A 19,839-nucleotide genomic window follows, 5' to 3' on the forward strand; every position below is an offset into this window, starting at 1 on the left:
GGCCCCGCCCCCCGCACGCATTCCCCGAACCGACACGGAGCTCGACTCCCAGGTGAGTGCTGTACCCCCGGGAGCCCACATCAGCGTACGCCGGCAACCCAGCCGACACATACCCTCACATTGCTGGGGCTGCCGGCGTACGCTGGTGTGGGCTCCCGTGCGATTGGGGGGCGGGGTACGCTGGTAACCATGGTACACATCGAGTAATATTGTGTAGCATGGTTACCAGCATACACCGGCTCCCAGGTGAGTGCATCAAGGTCCTGCAGCGGCGGAACACACACACGCACACACATAAGAACAGACACACACACACACACACACATCAGATCACACTCACTCTCACACACACCTCACACACACACATCAGATTGCATCCACACACTCACAACTTCCAGTGATATCGCTTGCTTCTCGGCGGCGATACTGTGCGTGCAGTGACCTTCCAGGACCTGCCAGAAGATCACATGGCCAGAAGCATGTGGTATCTCCGGATGTTGTGAGTGGGAGCGCGTATGTGCAATATCGTCAATGTGCGTGTGCGTGTATGCGATCGGGTGTGTGCGTGTATGCGATCGGGTGTGTGCGTGTATGCGATCAGGTGTGTGCGTGTCGGCAGAAGGCAGAGGAGCACTGCGTGCAGCACAGCTGCTGGGACCGCACACAGGAGGGCACAGGCAGAAGTGGGGTGTGAGTGTATGCGATCACATGTGTGCGTGTATACTGTCTGATGTGTGACTGTGGAGCACGATGGGGGGTGCACAGCATGGGGGATGGAGCACGATGGGGAGTGCGCAGCATGGGGGATGGAGCACGATGGGGGGTGCACAGCATGGGGGATGGAGCACGATGGGGAGTGCGCAGCATGGGGGATGGAGCACGTTTGGGAGTTGGCAGCATGGGGGATGGAGCACGATGGGGAATGCGCAGCATGGGGGATGGAGTACGATGGGGAGTGCGCAGCATGGGGGATGGAGCACGATGGGGAGTGCGCAGCATGGGGGATGTAGCACGTTTGGGAGTTGGCAGCATGGGGGATGGAGCACGATGGGGAGTGCGCAGCATGGGGGATGGAGCACGATGGGGGGTGCACACCTCCCCCTAAAACACACACACACCGCCACACACGCACTGCACAACACACCACACACACACTGGGAAACTGGGAACCACAAACACCACCCTACACAGACACCCACACACACAGACAACGCCGCACACACACACAACACCCAACACACAAACACCGCGGCACACACAAATATACGCACATACCGCACAACACACACATTGCACAAAACATACCTCCCACCAAAACACACACACACACCCCACTCCCACACAAACCGCGCAACACACACACACAACGCTACAGACACACAGCGCTCCACAAACAACGCAACACACACAACGCAACACACAAACAACACCGCTCTCACCCCCCCGCCACACCCAGACAACACCCAGAACATGTACAGCGCCCTACACAAACACTTGGTAACTACACACAACAACATCTATATATATATAACAAAAATCATACATTAACTACACAATACGTAAATTCTAGAATACCCGATGCGTAGAATCAGGCCACCTTCTAGTGTGTGTATATGTATATATATATATATATATATATATATATATATACGCGCGGTATTTACATTTCTTGGAGGACGAGCACCTACATGACCACACCATAATTGCCATAAAAAATGTTGATGGTTTCCCTTCAGTGCTGTATCCTACAGATATCATAGTTACCAACAATGATGTTGGTAATTTTGTGATGTTTTAGAGACTGATCACCATTTCTGCCCAGGACTGTGCCCAATCCCACCCGTGACCACCCATTTATCCATTTATGGGTGAGGTTTGTGTAATCACCACCCATTTTAATTCAGAAAATTCCCAAATTTACTGCAACTGTTCCCCCCCCCCAAAATGGAAACAATCCAGGTCTGCAGCAAGTACAGGGACGGACAGATCATTGGTGTACCCTATGCAGCCGCACAGGGGCCCAAGAGGTTGGGGGGCCCATTTCTACTTCCAAAACAGGTAGAATTGTGAATTTTGAGGTGTTATTGGACTGAAAAGGCCCATATATTGTTCTTGCATAGGGGTCCTTTTCTGTCTGTGTCCGCCAGTGGGCAAGTATATACAGTATGTTACAGTGAGTACTCGGTGTACAGTACCTTGCCATACAGTGTCTTGTATTTAAGCTTTATTTCCTGCCGTTGCTCAGAGGATCTATTTGCCAGGATTTCAATAATTGCTTTTTCATCAGTTCCTGTAAAATGAAATAAAAATATAGAAGTTACTCAGTGCATGGAGGAGAATATATTCAGTAAATTATCGGCTCAATAGTTTTTTTTTCCCTTTGGGATTCTCATTTAGTCATTTATAGGTAAGAAAGAGCCATCAGGGGTTCCACCGAGGGCAGAATGAGTGTGCCGCCCCCACGTCAGCAGCCGGGCTTCTCGGATCCGGATCCGCAGTGACTCGAGGGATCTCTGGACCCGGGGGTCGTGCGCACACTCAAATAAAAAGGGGGTGTAATATGTACATGGGATTGTTGTAGACAGTTTGTGACGCCACCCACGGTGTGTGGTAAGGTGGAGTACCACCGCTGCTGTCGGGGAGTACCCGGGGGCGATGGAGCGGCAGCTAGGTGGTTAACCCCTCCGTGGGTAGGGGTGGATGCCCCAGGGCTAAGTGTCCAGAACACGGGAGCTGATGGCTGTCGGAGATGGTGTGCCGGGACGGACCGGAGGGTGTTGGTGTACTCACGGCTGAATGATTGCACACAAGTCTGCTGGTAAACCAAGGTGTCAGTGGCCGGCTGCCACTTCCGGGTGCATTTGGTTCACACACCTGGCTGGTGTACAAATGTCCCTTCTTCCTGTACTATGTACTTTTCTTCTCTTTTGGACCACCTCGTATGGAACGGGGAAGTCCGCTCCCTGTTCTGTTTTGGTTGGGAGACGTGCTCGCGAAAACTGACCCGTGGGATCTCAGTGGGTTTTTGCGGATACCCTATCCCCCGCGGTGGGCTGCTGTTTCGCTCTATCTGGGCTAACACTCTGGAACAACGTCTGGAACCTTGTCCCCGGCCTGGTTAATTAGAGAAGGGGCTTGCAACCGTCTTCTAACTAGGGTCCAGGTACCCCGCCTGTGCACAGTTTCTGGCGGTTTCTGGACCGGATCCCCGCTGTCGGTAGCGGCGGGCTCCAACCCTGCCCCGGTCCACTTTGGATTTCCCGCGACCGGACTCCCGGACGCCCGTCGCCTTTGGACACGGTCCACTGCTTGCCACCTAGCCAGTAGACCAGGGCCCTACCCTGGCTACCCTTCACCAGGCTCAGACTTCCACTTCAAACTCCAACTCCTCACTGCACTTCACTTAACTTCACTGACTTCACTGACTGGTTCCCTCCCCCAGATCCTCAAGTCGGCGCTCCCAATCCGCCTGGTCCCGCCCACTGGTGTGTCCTTCTTACCCTGAGGAGGGTGGCTAGGGTTTTGTGGCAGATGGTACCTGATGTGGAATGGTGTTGTGTGGGGTGTACTCTTTCTCTGTGACCACCTGGCGGCGCCAGGGCGTCACATGAGTAGTCGGCACCCCCGACCGTCTCTCTCCATGAAACAGGAATGGGTGGAGTACAGACTTTAGCGTGGGGCCTAATCTCAGGTACCGTGTTCTTTTTACCTTCAGTATAGCTCCTTGTCCCACTAAATCAAAGACAGACTCCCGGTTTTCATCCAACATTTGGTCTTTATTCATTTTAAATATATCTTCTCCAGAGGAAAGGCACAATGTCTTCACGGGGCGAGTCATACATTCCCTCACGATTCCCACAACAACGGCTGACAAGAGATCCCCACCGGTTTCCTGGATTACTGGCCCTTCTCCCTGCGTGTTTGGACATTTCGACCATGCTGATCCCCACTTCAGGAGTCCCTCAGCATACACAACATGGTGGTAGTCACTAGGACTTAGCCCCACACTTTCTGCATTCGTGCTTTTCCATGCGAGTCCACAAGCCACAGGAGTGGCCTTCTATTCCTCAGGAACCGGTGTCTCTCCACTCAGTCTGCACAGCCTCACTATCTATTGTCTTCTTCACTACTCCCTTCTAAACTACACCTCCTCCTTTTCTACTCTCTGCTGGTCTCATCCACTTCCCTCCAACCGAACAATGGGGATATTGTGCTACCTTGTGTTGGTTGGCGAAACTACACCGCAACCCAGCCATTATATACTGTTAATTATCCGGTACCCTATATATCCCTTACATAAACGAAGCCAGGTTGTCGGGGGATTAATGGGGCTCCTGTCACCGAAGTAGAGGTAGCTACATCCAACTTTACGCAAAAAAAATTATTTGGACCAATTTGTACATGGAACCATTGTATCATAAAAAGAAATCTTTGCAAAGTGTTTGCAACTCTGGCATCTTTATTGCATTTCCGCTCCTCTCCATTCCTGAGATATGGCCCCCTCTTTCCTGTATACAAACCGAGTTGTTGTTTTTTTAGCCAACTGGGCGTGGTCTGCATGAATACACCCACATAGATGAGCTGATGACCACATCCACTTACCTAAGAGATTAGTTGTATAAGAGGCCATATCTCAGGAATGGTGAGGATCAGGAACAAGAGAAAAGCAACGCTGGATTCAGGAGAGAAGCGGCATTTACATGAAATAAAAAAGGACTACATATATATTGTAAGTGACAGGTCATCTTTAAAAGAAAGTACAGGTGACTGCAATCTATTCTAAGTTGTTCAAAAGACTGAGGAGCAGCGGCCTTGTTTTTGTCATGTAAAAAATTCATACCAAGAAGAATGATTTCAGATCTTTTTTTACCTTTAATGTCACCCATGTAATCTGTCCTTACTCATCAGCTGTTGTTTTTAATATTAAAGGACAGATACCCCTTTAAGAGGGACATGTCATTAAGTCAAAAGTGTCCAATATTTGCTCTTATTTTATTTGCACTTCTCCCCTGAGTATTCCGCTGTTTTCCTCTTTTAAACCCGACATACGGTTCCAGAGATATCGACCTTTTTATTTCATACAAATTTTTATGGTCTGTACAAAAGGGGCGTGGCTCACAGGGTAAGTATGCAGAGCAGCCTACAGACACACCCCAGAAGAATCCAGTAAGCCACACCCCCTCAGAAAGACCATAAAACAGAGCACTAAATTTAAAAGTCCGATATCTCTGGAACCGTATGGCGGATTTAAAAAAGAAAAACAATGGAATGCTCAGGAGAACAATGGGAATACACGGAAATCAATATCTGGACACTTTTAACTTGGTGACAGATTCTCTTTAAATTACGCCTCCATTGTACACCCTAGGTCTGGGGAACGGTTTATAGATTAAACACCCACCTAGTCCTTTACAAGCTTTTTTCAGTGCCTTGCAATCTCGTTCTGCATTAAAATCATGATGGTGTTTGATGGTTGGCTGAAAAGAAAAAGAATAATATTGATTTGTTAGTAAAAAATTATGAGCAAAATACGGAGAGAGGTTGTAGCATCTAAATTGAAAAATACAATTTCATTTATTGATTGTGTTTTTTCTTCTTAGGGCAAATTCAGACAAAATGTTTTGGTTTTTTTTGTTGAGGATTCTGAAAATCTGTGAAATTTACAATAGAATATGTGTGGATGTCCATAACCGTAAGCAGAAAAAACCTTGCAGAATTAGGGCATAGGACAGGTTTTTTAAAATACTGATAAAATATCACCCTAAATGTCACCATTTATAATGCGAAGAGCAAAATTGTCATTATAGGTACAGGGGAGTGCCATGAAAGAGAAGGGAAACCCTGTGTCTAGGGAAGGAGACCAATCCTACTGCTGGTCCCTGGGGTCCCTCATCATCCTAGATAGGTTCTGCACCTATGCGCCAAGCCGGATACCTGACCCTAGGTATCCCTAGTGCTGAGGCCTAAATAGGGAACGGGTGGGATGAGCTCTTCATCAACCCCACTAAACACTATAGAAGACACAAGGAGGACACATGAGGGAAAAAAAAGCATGAACTACTTATCCACAGATGACTCAGGTAGGAGTTCAGCAAAGTTTTAGCAATGATACCACAGAGGAGTACAAGCCACCTGCTTGCAACCAAAGTTTGAATGAACTGAATAATATCACCAGCATCAGTTCTGGAAGATGGGAGTATTTAAGCAAAAAGATAATACTGATAATCAGCAGCTGGGTGGAAGGTGAGCTCTGCTGGGTCCTAAAGTGGAAAAGATACAAACCTAGCAGGAAAGCTTCCTATTACAATGAATACTGACAGCAGGAACAACAGAAAGTCAGGGAGCATTTTGAACAGCTAAATGCTGTGATTTTCTATTGCCAGAAACCACATGACTGTCTGTCACGTGTGACAAAAATACACAGAAAATTCTTTATGTCAGATGTGCAATTTCCAGCAGTTTAGTTGCAAATTTTAGCGTTGGAGGTATATACAGTGCTGGCCAAAAGTATTGGCACCCCTGCAATTCTGTCAGATAATACTCAGTTTCTTCCTGAAAATGATTGCAATCACAAATTCTTTGGTATTATTATCTTCATTTATTTTGCTTGCAATGAAAAAACACAAAAGAGAATGAAATAAAAATCAAATCATTGATCATTTCACACAAAACTCCAAAAATGGGCCAGACAAAAGTATTGGCACCCTTAGCCTAATACTTGGTTGCACAACCTTTAGCCAAAGTAACTGCGCACAACCGCTTCCGGTGACCATCAATGAGTTTCTTACAATGCTCTGCAGGAATTTTAGACCATTCTTCTTTGGCAAACTGCTCCAGGTCCCTGAGATGTGAAGGGCGCCTTCTCCAAACTGCCTTTTTGACATCTCTCCACAGGTGTTCTATGGGGTTCAGGTCTGGACTCATTGCTGGCCACTTTAGTAGTCTCCAGTGCTTTCTTTCAAACCATTTTCTAGTGCTTTTTGAAGTGTGTTTTGGGTCATTGTCCTGCTGGAAGACCCATGACCTCTGAGGGAGACCCAGCTTTCTCACACTGGGCCCTACATTATGCTGCAAAATTTGCTGGTAGTCTTCAGACTTCATAATGCCATGCACATGGTCAAGCAGTCCAGTTCCAGAGGCAGCAAAGCAACCCCAAAACATCAGGGAACCTCCGCCATGTTTGACTGTAGGGACCGTGTTCTTTTCTTTGAATGCCTCTTTTTTTTTCCCCTGTAAACTCTATGTTGATGGCTTTTCTCAAAAAGCTCTACTTTTGTCTCATCTGACCAGAGAACATTCTTCCAAAACGTTTTAGGCTTTCTGAGGTAAGTTTTGGCAAACTCCAGCCTGGCTATTTTATGTTTCGGGGTAAGAAGTGGGGTCTTCCTGGGTATCCTACCATACAGTCTCTTTTCATTCAGACGCCGACGGATAGTACGGGTTGACACTGTTGTACCCTCGGACTGCAGGGCAGCTTGAACTTGTTTGGATGTTAGTCGAGGTTCTTTATCCACCATCCGCACAATCTTGCGTTGAAATCTCTCATCAATTTTTCTTTTCCTTCCACAGCTAGGGAGGTTAGCCACAGTGCCATGGGCTTTACACTTCTTGATGACACTGCGCACCGTAGACACAGGAACTTTCAGGTCTTTGGTGATGGACTTGTAGCCTTGAGATTGCTCATGCTTCCTCACAATTTGGTTTCTCAAGTCCTCAGACTGTTCTTTGGTCTTCTTTCTTTTCTCCATGCTCAATGTGGTGCACACAAGGACACAGGACAGAGGTTGAGTCAACTTTAATCCATGTCAACTGGCTGCAAGTGTGATTTAGTTATTGCCAACACCTGTTAGGTGCCACAGGTAAGTTACAGGTGCTGTTAATTACACAAATTAGAGATAAAAAATTGTTTAAAAGAACTGAAGTCCTCAGTGGTTGATACTTTTTAATGGCTAACTGAAAAGATGGTAATAATTGCAAGCTTTCGAGACTACTCAGGTCTCTTCATCAGGCTCAGTATAACACAAAATCTGAAGAGTCACATATTTATACACAACAGGACTTAGAATAGTGCAGTAAAAAAACAAACCAAAAAAAACCAAGTTATATAAAACAGAACTATCTCTATGGCAGAGGACAAACTGTTGTGGCCATAAATGTTGCTGCAGTTCAGTGTGAAAGTTTTATTGTCCTCTGATAAGGGTCTGGTCCGGGCTGTGACATGCTCGGATGGTCAGAGGAGCACATCTTTTAACTGATGTAAAAAGACATGAATCCATGAGACACATTCATTCCTGCTCTGAATGTGTCAAAGGTCATCATAAGTTTGTACTCCCATAGTCTCCTATCTCTCTGGGACTTGAAATTTCCTTTCAATACCAGCAATTTCATGTCCATGATGCTGTGGTCTGAGTTACAAAAATGTTTGGCCACAGGTAGATCCATCCTTTTTTCTCTAATTGTGTGGCGGTGAGAATGCATCCTTGTCCTGAGCTGTTGTCCGGTCTCCCCTACATACAGACCCCCAGTTGGACATTTGGTACATATAATTAAGTACACCACATTGGTTGTGGTGCAGCTGAAGGTACCTGGGATCTTGTAGTCCTGATGGGATCTGGGAATCTTTATCTTGTCCGTTGTCAAATTAGAGAAGCATCACATGATGCCATTGAAGACAAATTAAATTAAGTTAATACCAAAGAATTTGTGATTGCAATCATTTTCAGGAAGAAACTGAGTATTATCTGACAGAATTGCAGGGATGCCAATACTTTTGGCCAGCACTGTGTATATATATATATATATATATATATATATATATATATATATATATATATTGGAGGTATATTCATAGAACTTTTATCAGTCCTCATCATTACTCCCCCCTCTGCACTCCTTGATTCATAGCTCTGCCCACCTCCGGCCAAACAGTTAAAGGTGTTATCCACATTTGGGGGCATTTTCTTTTCTACTTAAATACACTCAGTTAAAATTTACCATCATTTTGTAATTTGGTTTCATTGAAAAATGTTGCACTGTTTGCCTTCTGTAGTCTATATGTCGCGGGCGGAGGAGGGGACGCTGCGCTCTCCCACTGCTCAGGTCCGGCCGCTGCTGCTGCTGCAGCTGCCGCTGCTGCTTGGTGGTGGCTCGAGCGGTGGGCCGGATCCCGGGGACTCGAGCGGCGTTCCTCGCCCGTGAGTGAAAAGGGGATTTTGATTGTGGGAGTTTTGATTATTGTCCGTGACGCCACCCACGGTTGTGGTGAGATTGGTGACACCACCGCTGCTCTGGACGGGGATCCCGGGAGCGGTGACAGGGAGCAGCTTTGATGTTAGTTCTCCCCTCCATGGGTAGGGGTTTGGTTGTCCCGGGGCCCAGTGATGGGGTAGGGATGGATGGCAGGCAGGTTACGGGGCGTGGTGAGGTGCAGGGTCGCGGGGGCAGCGCTGTGCCGCACAGCACGGTGGTACTCACTCAGCCAATGATGAGGACACAGTTCTCGGTAAAACACACGGCTGGATGGACGGGTCCCACAGATGGCTGCGGTGTTGTTTCTCCCAGCAGGTTGATGGTGACTGCCTCTCCCTGCACCTATGTACGGTAGATGGTTCCAATGGGTTCCCACCGGTAACCCGCTCCCCAGCTTGGATATGGGCTGGAGGAGCCCCTTCTTTTGCCCGCAGGCTCTGGCCCTGGGAAACGGTTGCCTTGGCGGTGGCGGTGTCTCCCTCTCTTGGTTGGACTGTTGCCTTCTGTCGGGACTTGGCTGTTGGGAAACCCAGGAGGTTCCCTTCACTAACGAATTCGGCAAATTCACGGCGACTCCTAGCCTTGCCGGGGTCCGTAAGCCCCTGCCAATGGTGCTGGCTTCTCTTTGCGTACCGGTCCGGTACCGCCGGGCCACCGCCCGTCCACGGTCCTTACGGTGAACTCCGATAGGCCACTCCTGCAGACGGTCACCACCGTCTGCCAACCTTGCTGTACCGCCCGGGCCACACACCCGGACGCCGTCAGTTAGTTGCTCCACTACCACTTTCCTTCCTCTCACTTTCACCTCCAAAGCTAAAACTGTTTACTTTTCCCGCCTCCAGGACTGTGAACTCCTCGGTGGGCGGGGCCAACCGCCTGGCCCACCCCCTGGTGTGGACATCAGCCCCTGGAGGAAGGCAACAAGGGTTTTGTGTCTGACCTCGGTGTGCCTGCTGGGAGTGTGGGGTGTGTTGGTGTTGTTCTCTGTGGCCCCTGGCTTGTCCAGGGCGCCACATATATCTTGTGTTGTCTCTTGCCTGCTGTAGAAGGAGTTAACTGAGAATCCATCAGTGGGCTCATACAGATTGAATGATAGTGGAAGGTTTTGTAACTCTGAGCTCATTTCTAGCTGATTTATGACCATAGATCATATCAAAATGAAATTAAATATGCAGGGAAACAAAGTCTTTTAAAGCAAAACGCTGCAAAAGCTTAATGAGACCCAATTCCCAAAATGATCCTCCTTAGCCTCAAATATTAATTTAGGATTTGTTTACATACACATATATATATATATATATGACCAGAGGAGCAGGGGTAGCCTCCAATAGCGGGGAATTTAGGAGGCCGGATCATCGATCGGGGGAGAGTCGATCGATCCCGTTGATTTTGGCTGTATGGGGATCTTTACAGTCTTGCTGGCTCCATAGTGGAAATGTCATTGACAGCTCCATTATGTCAGGATATTTGCACAAGGCATAGCTTAACATAATGTTTGCTCACTGTTCACCATGACCTATAATCTCATGCAAACAACAGTAATAAAGCGAGGTCTGCTTTGTGTGGCGGCAGATGACTTCCTCATAAATTATCCGTTCTCTAGAAATACGTATCACTAATATATAACTGATATTATCTTACCAGCAGGGAGCGAAATCTTTTTATCTGATGTATATTATAGATATTATGGCCGAACAAGAATAACAACTCTTACTAACTATGGAACATGGAGGACTTCCTTCTAGTTATTCCAAGGAACTTTGAAAGGTTATCCCCATTTTCATAAATATACATAGTTATATAGAGCTTGTGTGAAGCCCCACAGGTGTTGTATCGGTGCATACCTTCAGGGACTCCACGTAGCTGGTGCTGGTCACAGGTAGGGAATCTTCGGTTTTGATCGTGACGCCACTCTCAGTATTGCGGTCAGTGGGGACCGCCACTGCAGGTTAGGGGACGCCTGGGGCTGATGGTGGGTGCAGTCGGATGTAGTAGCCTCCTGAGAGTGAGGCAAGCCCCAGGGCCCTGTGTAGGTTTGTAGTACCACAAGTCGCAGAATGACTCACACAGGCAGAACTGTCTTTCAAGGGCTTTACTCACATTTGATGGCAGGGTGAGTAGCCCGGGCGTAGCTGGGATGAACCAGATGGGAACCAGGTATCCTTCAGGCTGACTTTATGAGGGTGACTACTGACTCGCCTTCCTTAGCCCTTGGTGGTTTGGGGTGACCCCGACTTTGAGTCCCTATGGGGGTCGCCCAGGGAAGATGCTGCAGCCTCTCTCCCCCTTTTGTTTGCCGTTTGCTTGTTCCCCGGACCAGGCCACTCCAGCTGCTTGCCTCCTGTGACCTATGGGCCCTCACTGCGGTTACGTGGCTGCGGCTTTTGTGGTGTTGTGGTGTGGGCTTTGAGAGCCCCACACCGGCAGGTTTAGCAGAAGAAAGCTGGATCTATCTTCGCTTCGGGATCTGCCGCCCGGTTGGGCCTGGTGCTCTCTAGCAGTCCCCTTACTTCCCACTCCGTGCTTTCTCTCTAGCTGAAGCTGGCTTTCAGGTAGCACTCCTAGTTGACCGTTCTCCCCCGTCAGTAGCCACTGCGCGGGCGCTGTTAGACAGCATCAACCCCACAGGTCTGCTCCTCACTGAGCCCTCTGGAGTTCTCCTCTAACTGACTCACTGCTCCTCCTCTCCTGTTCTTGCCTACGCCACCTAGCAACCAGACTCTCCACCACACCCCTTGAGAGGAGATGGAGGCTTTTTACCCCCTGCCACTATTCCAGTGGAGGTATAGGCTTTGCCCCCTCCTGGGACCCCCAGGGGTCCTCTCATGGGTACATGTGTGAGACCTGATCACTATGCGCCTGTGTTCCACACCCCTGTCAGCCTTCTGGATTACCTGTATTGTACTGTCCCCAGCATGGGTGCAGTACTCAGTGGTGCCTGACCAGGTCAGGGGCGCCACATTCCCCCTTAGTTATCACCAGCACGTCCTCGGGCTGCAAGACAACATTTTAAAATGCATAAAACATTAAAACATGTTAAAACTTTTAAAAGCACCAGGTACCATACATCACCACCCTCCACCCACAAGTCCGTTAACCCACCCAAAACCCTTTCACGTTGGCCGCGACTTCAGCCACTTCTGGCAGGATGTAGAGGCGGCTTTCATGGGCTGGTGGTTTCAGGGTATACCTGGCCTGGTGGATCCGCGCCTTCAGCCTCTTCTGGCAGGATGCAGAGGTGGCCTCCACAGTTGGTGCTGACCAGGTACCCTCTTTGTGGTGGTGAGCCAAGGCCCCATAAACAGGCGTGCTCTCTGGTTGCAGGTGAGCCAAGGCCCTATATACGGACGGGCTCCTCCTGGTTGCAGACGAGCCAAGCCCCTAAACAGGCTGACTCTGGTGGCGGTGGTGCCCTCTGGTGTAACTATTTACACTGCGAGAGTTTGTGGCTATAGCCAGTTCATAGCCTTAAGGTTTATGGTTTTCTCACAATAGTTTTTGTGGGCACATACTTGAACTTGAGAACGTTGCAAACCAAAACTTTTCAAAACTTTAACTTCTCTTCTTACTTTACTTTACTCCTCTTTACCAGGGCTTGAGCCTGTATGGCTGCGGCACCTGCTGCTTTCCTGCTCTTTGTCGTCGTCTGTGGTCGTCTCATCCGTAGGTTCTTTTTCTCTGCTTTGTCTTCCTTCTCTTTCTTTAGGACTTTGTGTTACGTCCAGGGCATACAATCCTCTTTCGCCTTGATGCATAGTAAACTGGACTGAATCTCCCATCTTTAGATTTCTGCCAGGGTGTCCTCTAGGCAGATGAGCTCTCACATCTCTTCTGTTGACAAATATCCCTTCTTTGATACCAGGGGCTACGATGAATCCATATCCACTTCTCAGATTGAAATCCTCCACTACTCCTCTGAAAAGGGGTCCTCTGGCCTGGGCTTTGGACCTTCTCAGGGCTCGTTTTTCTTGCAGGTCTCTGGCTGTGACTTCCCTCTGCTCTGGAGATGACGGTGCAGGGGATAGTTGCGTTCTGTTGCGGTGTGTCTTACGGGCTGGATTCTGTAGGGTGCAGCTCACAAACTCCCAGGTAAGGCTTTTGGGCAGTTCTTCTTCTGCAGATGGTGTCAGGTCTTCCTCATCCCAGCGAGAATAAGGCAGCATCTCGGGCTCTGGGTATGGCTCTGGAGTCAGCCTCTCAACCTCCTGGCCTCCTCCCCCCCTTAGTTCTTCCTGGCACTCCTTGGGTAGCAGTGCTGGGGATGGACTTCTTTCTGCCGGCCCAGGTGGGGAACTCTTTGCCGTGGTTGCTGCAGGAGTTGTCGGGATACTCTTTGGGGTGTGCGGAGGGAGCATGTACCGCTCCACCATCTCCCGTGGGAACTTAGCTTCCAGGTCGGCTTTTAGCTGCCAGTATGCGGAGTCCTCACCTACCAGGGATTGCCTAGCAGGGACTTCCTGAACCTGGGGAGCCTTGTCTGCTCTGGCCTTGCAGGCCGGGGTAAATGGTACGTCAGCCTTGTCTTGGCGGGCCGCGCCTGGCATGGCGGCGGCCTGGTCTTGGCGGGCCGCGCCTGGCATGGCGGCGGCCTGGTCTTGGCGGGCCGCGCCTGGCATGGCGGCGGCCTGGTCTTGGCGGGCCGCGCCTGGCATGGCGGCGGCCTGGTCTTGGCGGGCCGCGCCTGGCATGGCGGCGGCCTGGGTCAGTGTCGTTGTTGCAGGGGGCTCTGTGCGGGCCGGGCAGGGCATCGCTGCGGCGGCCGGGGCTTGACGGGCCGAGCAGGGCATCGCTGCGGCGGCCTGGGCTTGGCGGGCCGCACCTGGCGTGGCTGCGGCCTGGCTCAGCGTCGCCGCGCCGAGCGCCTCTTCAGGGACCGCGGGCGTGGCAGCAGGGGTCGGGGCACTGGCGCTAGCCGGGGCATCACTCGACTCACCCTCCGTTGGCAGCATCGGGGTCTGAGTTGTCACCGCCCGATCTGGCACTCGGTGCGCGGCTCTCTCCTCGTAGGCCCGAACCGCCGCGGTCATCCATAGAAACTCCTCGCGTCCCTCTCTGATCAGCCTTCCGACCCTGGCTTCCAGTTGATCGCAGAACTCGGCGAGCTCCCGACACCACCAGGCAGCGGAGCCTGGCTCTGGGTCTCTGCACTCAGACGCCATCTTCTCTAGCAAGCTGCTGGCTTCTCTTCTGCTCCGCCGTCTCCGGACGCTTCCGCTCTCTTCGCTGGCAAGCTCAGAACTCCGCAGAGGATCTCTGGGTAGCCACACCTCTTCGTGGGCGGTAACTTCTTCCAGCGCGGGCTGCTGTTGTTTTTCAGCGCGCTTTTCATGGTGGCAATATGGCGGCGCTTCCAATTTTTCAAGCGGACCGCCCAGGCACATGGTCACCTGTCTGAACAGGTCTAGTCCTTATCCTGTTCGTGACGCCAGATGTGAAGCCCCACAGGTGTTGTATCGGTGCATACCTTCAGGGACTCCACGTAGCTGGTGCTGGTCACAGGTAGGGAATCTTCGGTTTTGATCGTGACGCCACTCTCAGTATTGCGGTCAGTGGGGACCTCCACTGCAGGTTAGGGGACGCCTGGGGCTGATGGTGGGTGCAGTCGGATGTAGTAGCCTCCTGAGAGTGAGGCAAGCCCCAGGGCCCTGTGTAGGTTTGTAGTACCACAAGTCGCAGAATGACTCACACAGGCAGAACTGTCTTTCAAGGGCTTTACTCACATTTGATGGCAGGGTGAGTAGCCCGGGCGTAGCTGGGATGAACCAGATGGGAACCAGGTATCCTTCAGGCTGACTTTATGAGGGTGACTACTGACTCGCCTTCCTTAGCCCTTGGTGGTTTGGGGTGACCCCGACTTTGAGTCCCTATGGGGGTCGCCCAGGGAAGATGCTGCAGCCTCTCTCCCCCTTTTGTTTGCCGTTTGCTTGTTCCCCGGACCAGGCCACTCCAGCTGCTTGCCTCCTGTGACCTATGGGCCCTCACTGCGGTTACGTGGCTGCGGCTTTTGTGGTGTTGTGGTGTGGGCTTTGAGAGCCCCACACCGGCAGGTTTAGCAGAAGAAAGCTGGATCTATCTTCGCTTCGGGATCTGCCGCCCGGTTGGGCCTGGTGCTCTCTAGCAGTCCCCTTACTTCCCACTCCGTGCTTTCTCTCTAGCTGAAGCTGGCTTTCAGGTAGCACTCCTAGTTGACCGTTCTCCCCCGTCAGTAGCCACTGCGCGGGCGCTGTTAGACAGCATCAACCCCACAGGTCTGCTCCTCACTGAGCCCTCTGGAGTTCTCCTCTAACTGACTCACTGCTCCTCCTCTCCTGTTCTTGCCTACGCCACCTAGCAACCAGACTCTCCACCACACCCCTTGAGAGGAGATGGAGGCTTTTGACCCCCTGCCACTATTCCAGTGGAGGTATAGGCTTTGCCCCCTCCTGGGATCCCCAGGGGTCCTCTCATGGGTACATGTGTGAGACCTGATCACTATGCGCCTGTGTACCACACCCCGGTCAGCCTTCTGGATTACCTGTATTGTACTGTCCCCAGCATGGGTGCAGTACTCAGTGGTGCCTGACCAGGTCAGGGGCGCCACACTTGTAAATACAAGTACTTTTGCAATTTACCCTTTATTAAAATTTACAACCTTTCTTGAGATATTTATACTTTTCTCTTGTTTACAGATCGTTGCCTAGGAGACCGACCACTGCTGCTGCCCAGTTTGTAAGCACTGCTCCAAATCCGGCCAGGAATAGGGGGCAAACGCTTGCTCCTTTGATCCTGGCCAGCCATCAAACAGATAGAAAAGAGCTTATAAACACTGTACATATTTGCTGGCTAGCTGCAGTGGTCGGTCTCCAAGACAACGAGCTGTAAAGAAAAGAAAAGTGTTAATATCTTAAGAAGGAGATAAAAATTTAATAAGCAGTAAATTGCAAAATTGCTCGTATTTACAAGCTCTATCCCACAACATCCATTTACAAAGATGGGAATAAAATTTTGACTAATCAGTGTTGGTCTGTTTTATCTGGGCCCTGGGGCCTGAGCAGGTTCCAAAGGCTTCTATAATATACACTATATACGGTAAATATACTACAAATGAAGAAGCCATGTAAATACAGTACATGGCAGATGATATGTAGAAGGTCTGTGTTAGATTTTGCTCAGGGGCTTCAGGTTATGGCTCAATTTATCACACATCTTTAAAAAAATTGCCTTTGGAAGAATTGGGAGTGCACCCCGAAAAGTGGGTTACTAAATTTTTATAAATCATAAAAATGTAATGAGGAGCCAGGAGAGCCTCCGGCCTTGTAGTCGTGGCCTTTGTTGCGTCAAGGCTTACCCCTGACTCCATCACTACCTGAAGGTCGGGGACTGGCTTGGTGGGGCAGAGTGTGATGGTGCATTCGCCGGACGATGTACAAACGATCTTCAGACAAAGGGTGCTGGTAACAAACGACATCCTTTATTTGTACAACACAATCCGGCAGTAAAATCAGGCACTTTCGGTGGAGCTGGGGGCAGCCTGCCCTAACGCACCCTCTGGTGGGGATATGCCCGGGGTACTCCACTTCGCCGGGCTCCCACTCTTTGGTTTCACGCACACCGGACCCACACCAGTTGCTTCACACCCTGAGGTTTCGTTCCACACCTTACTCTCCGGCGCCCCCTGCTGGTCCCGCTCACACACTCTGCCCCTCGATGTTTTCACTCTTCCATCCCGGATCCAACTCTTCTCACACACACACACACTCCCCTGTGATTCAGCCGGCTCCTCCTCCCCGGTGGCAACAGCCGTCCCACCCGGCCACTAGGGGTGCCCTATCACAATATAATAAAAGTTTAAAACATTTTTATTAATTACAATTCCGGGTTATCTCAACTCCCTCCTGTAGGGGTAGGCTCACCCACTACATGCCTCCCCTCTGAAAGTCCGAGCCTCCCGGCAAGGCTCTATCTAAAAACATATAAACTGAAAAAAACCAGCCACATCACGGTGGTAACCTGCAGTCCAGTCCACCGCCCGGCAGCTTAGCAGCGCTCCCGGTCTTAAATGGCGCCCGGAGGCTCAACAGCGCTCCCGGTCTTAGAGGGCGCCCGGAGGCTCAACAGCGCTCCCGGTCTTAGATGGCGCCCGGAGGCTCAACAGCGCTCCCGGTCTTAGATGGCGCCCGGAGGCTCAACAGCGCTCCCGGTCTTAGATGGCGATCAACACTTATAACAACTGCAAACTTTCGCCCTGCGGAGGAGTTCCTGACTCAGTCTGCCAGCGAACTCACTCCGGGCTTTAACAACTGGAACCCAAACTTCTGCCGGTCAATCAACCATACCGGTCTTCATACAAGCTGTCTGTGGTGAGCTACTCCGGAGGCCAGGATTGCTTCCATTCAGCCGCCTGAGCCTGGATATAGGCACCCAGGGACTGCCCAGGTTGGCGGCGTATCCTCCGGAATGATACAGGAGCGAAAGGGGGCTCCGCTGGCGTGGTTTCTTCGGCTCCCGGCGGGGGTGATGGAGTCGCTCCCCGGGGTGGTTGAGGCGCGGGTTGCGGCACGTCCAGGACGATGACCGGGCGATTAGTGACGCTTTGGTTAACCGCCACCACCGGGGTACCCTTTTCTGGGTCAGCGGTCGGGCCAGACTGCACCTCCGGTGGGACCGCCAAGGTGCGCCTGGAATGAGAGGCCTCGGTCGGCATCGGCTTTGGCTGGCTCCGGCGCCGTTCCTGGTGCGCCTCCCATTCCAGCTCCTGTTGCCACTGGGCCGCTTCCCGGGCGGTCGGCGTCCGGGTCACTCCAACCGCGAACAGGCCGCGACTTCCCGCCTCGGGTAAGAATTGTACCTTCTCTCCCGGATAAAGAGTGTGCAGCCGTTTTGGCAGTCCCTCTACGTCCAGGTGGACCCGATTATAAAAATAATCGTCTCCGGTACTTGCTTCACGAATAAACCCGTAGCCCTCCTGCTGGTTGAATTTCACCACTATCCCAGTGGTGAATTGCAGGGCCAGCTCCTCAGCGCCGGGACCGGACATCATTTCCCGGACGACGGTCTCCGCAAGCAGCCGCTCACGGACGGGGTCTGGTACCGGAGACGGGGCCCTTGGGTGCGATGTGGAAGACGGGGTCACAGGGTCCCAAAAGAAGCCCCGGTGATCCTGTTCCAGCCGCTCAGCAAGTTCCTCGGCCGACTCCCGCACGGGGACAGATGGTACTGCGGCCGTGGCGACGGGCGGAGGTGTCTCCAAGGGGGCATACGTAATCCCCAGGGGCCGATTCCCCACCGGTAGCTGGGTGGCATAGGTCGCCCGTACCTCCGTGGTGGTGCCTCCTGTTGTCGCGTCCCAGGTGGTCAGCCAGGTCACCTTCTCAGGACGTGCTGGGCCTCCTGGCCCGGTCGGAATGTCAAGCCGAGACGCTTCCGCTGCAGCAGCGGTTTTGGGACGCTCCCGGCCCAAGCTGGTCAGGGCCATGACGGTGGCGAGATCCTGCTGTTGGCCGGAAGTCTCCATCACTTTTTCTTGCTTTGTCGCAAGAAATGGCGGCGGAGTCAATGCTGAGACTGGAGGAAGTGGAGGCGGGCCTATGTTTCCCGCTCTTGGACAAGCTCCACCCCCAGCCTCACACATCATCTTGACTCCTCCGCGGCGGTTCTTTTTTTCCTTCAATATACCGCCCACTTCATGTTTCCTTCTTCGTGCCCTGGGGCTGACGCCTCCCCTCTTTGGGCGGAGTACTCTGTGCTTCTTCTTCGGCACCGGCCAGCCCCAGGCTCTTCTTTTGGCGCCAATTTTTCGCTCCCTTTCTTCCTCAACTTCACAGATGGCGGCCATCTTGTCGCTATCTCGTGCCCGGTCCAACGCCTGGGGCACTTCTTCCTCCCACCATGGGACTGGAAATCTTCTCTCATAGCCCGGATACGGTGCACTTGGCACCACTTGCTCTCCGGCTTCTTGGGTTCCTGGCAGGGGAATCGCATCCTGCCGACTACGCCACATGTAATGAGGAGCCAGGGGAGCCTTCGGCCTTGTAGTCGTGGCCTTTGTTGCGTCAAGGCTTACCCCTGACTCCATCACTACCTGAAGGTCGGGGACTGGCTTGGTGGGGCAGAGTGTGATGGTGCATTCGCCGGACGATGTACAAACGATCTTCAGACAAAGGGTGCTGGTAACAAACGACATCCTTTATTTGTACAACACGATCCGGCAGTAAAATCAGGCACTTTCGGTGGAGCTGGGGGCAGCCTGCCCTAACGCACCCTCTGGTGGGGATATGCCCGGGGTACTCCACTTCGCCGGGCTCCCACTCTTTGGTTTCACGCACACCGGACCCACACCAGTTGCTTCACACCCTGAGGTTTCGTTCCACACCTTACTCTCCGGCGCCCCCTGCTGGTCCCGCTCACACACTCTGCCCCTCGATGTTTTCACTCTTCCATCCCGGATCCAACTCTTCTCACACACACACACTCCCCTGTGATTCAGCCGGCTCCTCCTCCCCGGTGGCAACAGCCGTCCCACCCGGCCACTAGGGGTGCCCTATCACAATATAATAAAAGTTTAAAACATTTTTATTAATTACAATTCCGGGTTATCTCAACTCCCTCCTG

The 19,839-nt window shown here is 51.5% G+C and overlaps 1 protein-coding gene across 1 annotated transcript in view; it reads right to left on the reverse strand.

The window, feature by feature from the left end:
• Positions 1-19,839, reverse strand: part of ANXA13 (annexin A13) — a 73,336-nt gene that overhangs the window by 30,961 nt on the left and 22,536 nt on the right. The window contains exons 2-3 of the mRNA XM_075316200.1: positions 5,402-5,477; positions 2,196-2,290 (exon numbers count right to left, since the gene is read on the reverse strand). Of these exons, the coding sequence (XP_075172315.1) occupies positions 2,196-2,290; positions 5,402-5,477 (171 nt within the window). The remainder of the gene's footprint in view (positions 1-2,195; positions 2,291-5,401; positions 5,478-19,839) is intronic.

This window comes from Anomaloglossus baeobatrachus, chromosome 6 (assembly GCF_048569485.1).
Source record: "Anomaloglossus baeobatrachus isolate aAnoBae1 chromosome 6, aAnoBae1.hap1, whole genome shotgun sequence".
Classification (NCBI taxonomy): Eukaryota; Metazoa; Chordata; class Amphibia; order Anura; family Aromobatidae; genus Anomaloglossus; species Anomaloglossus baeobatrachus.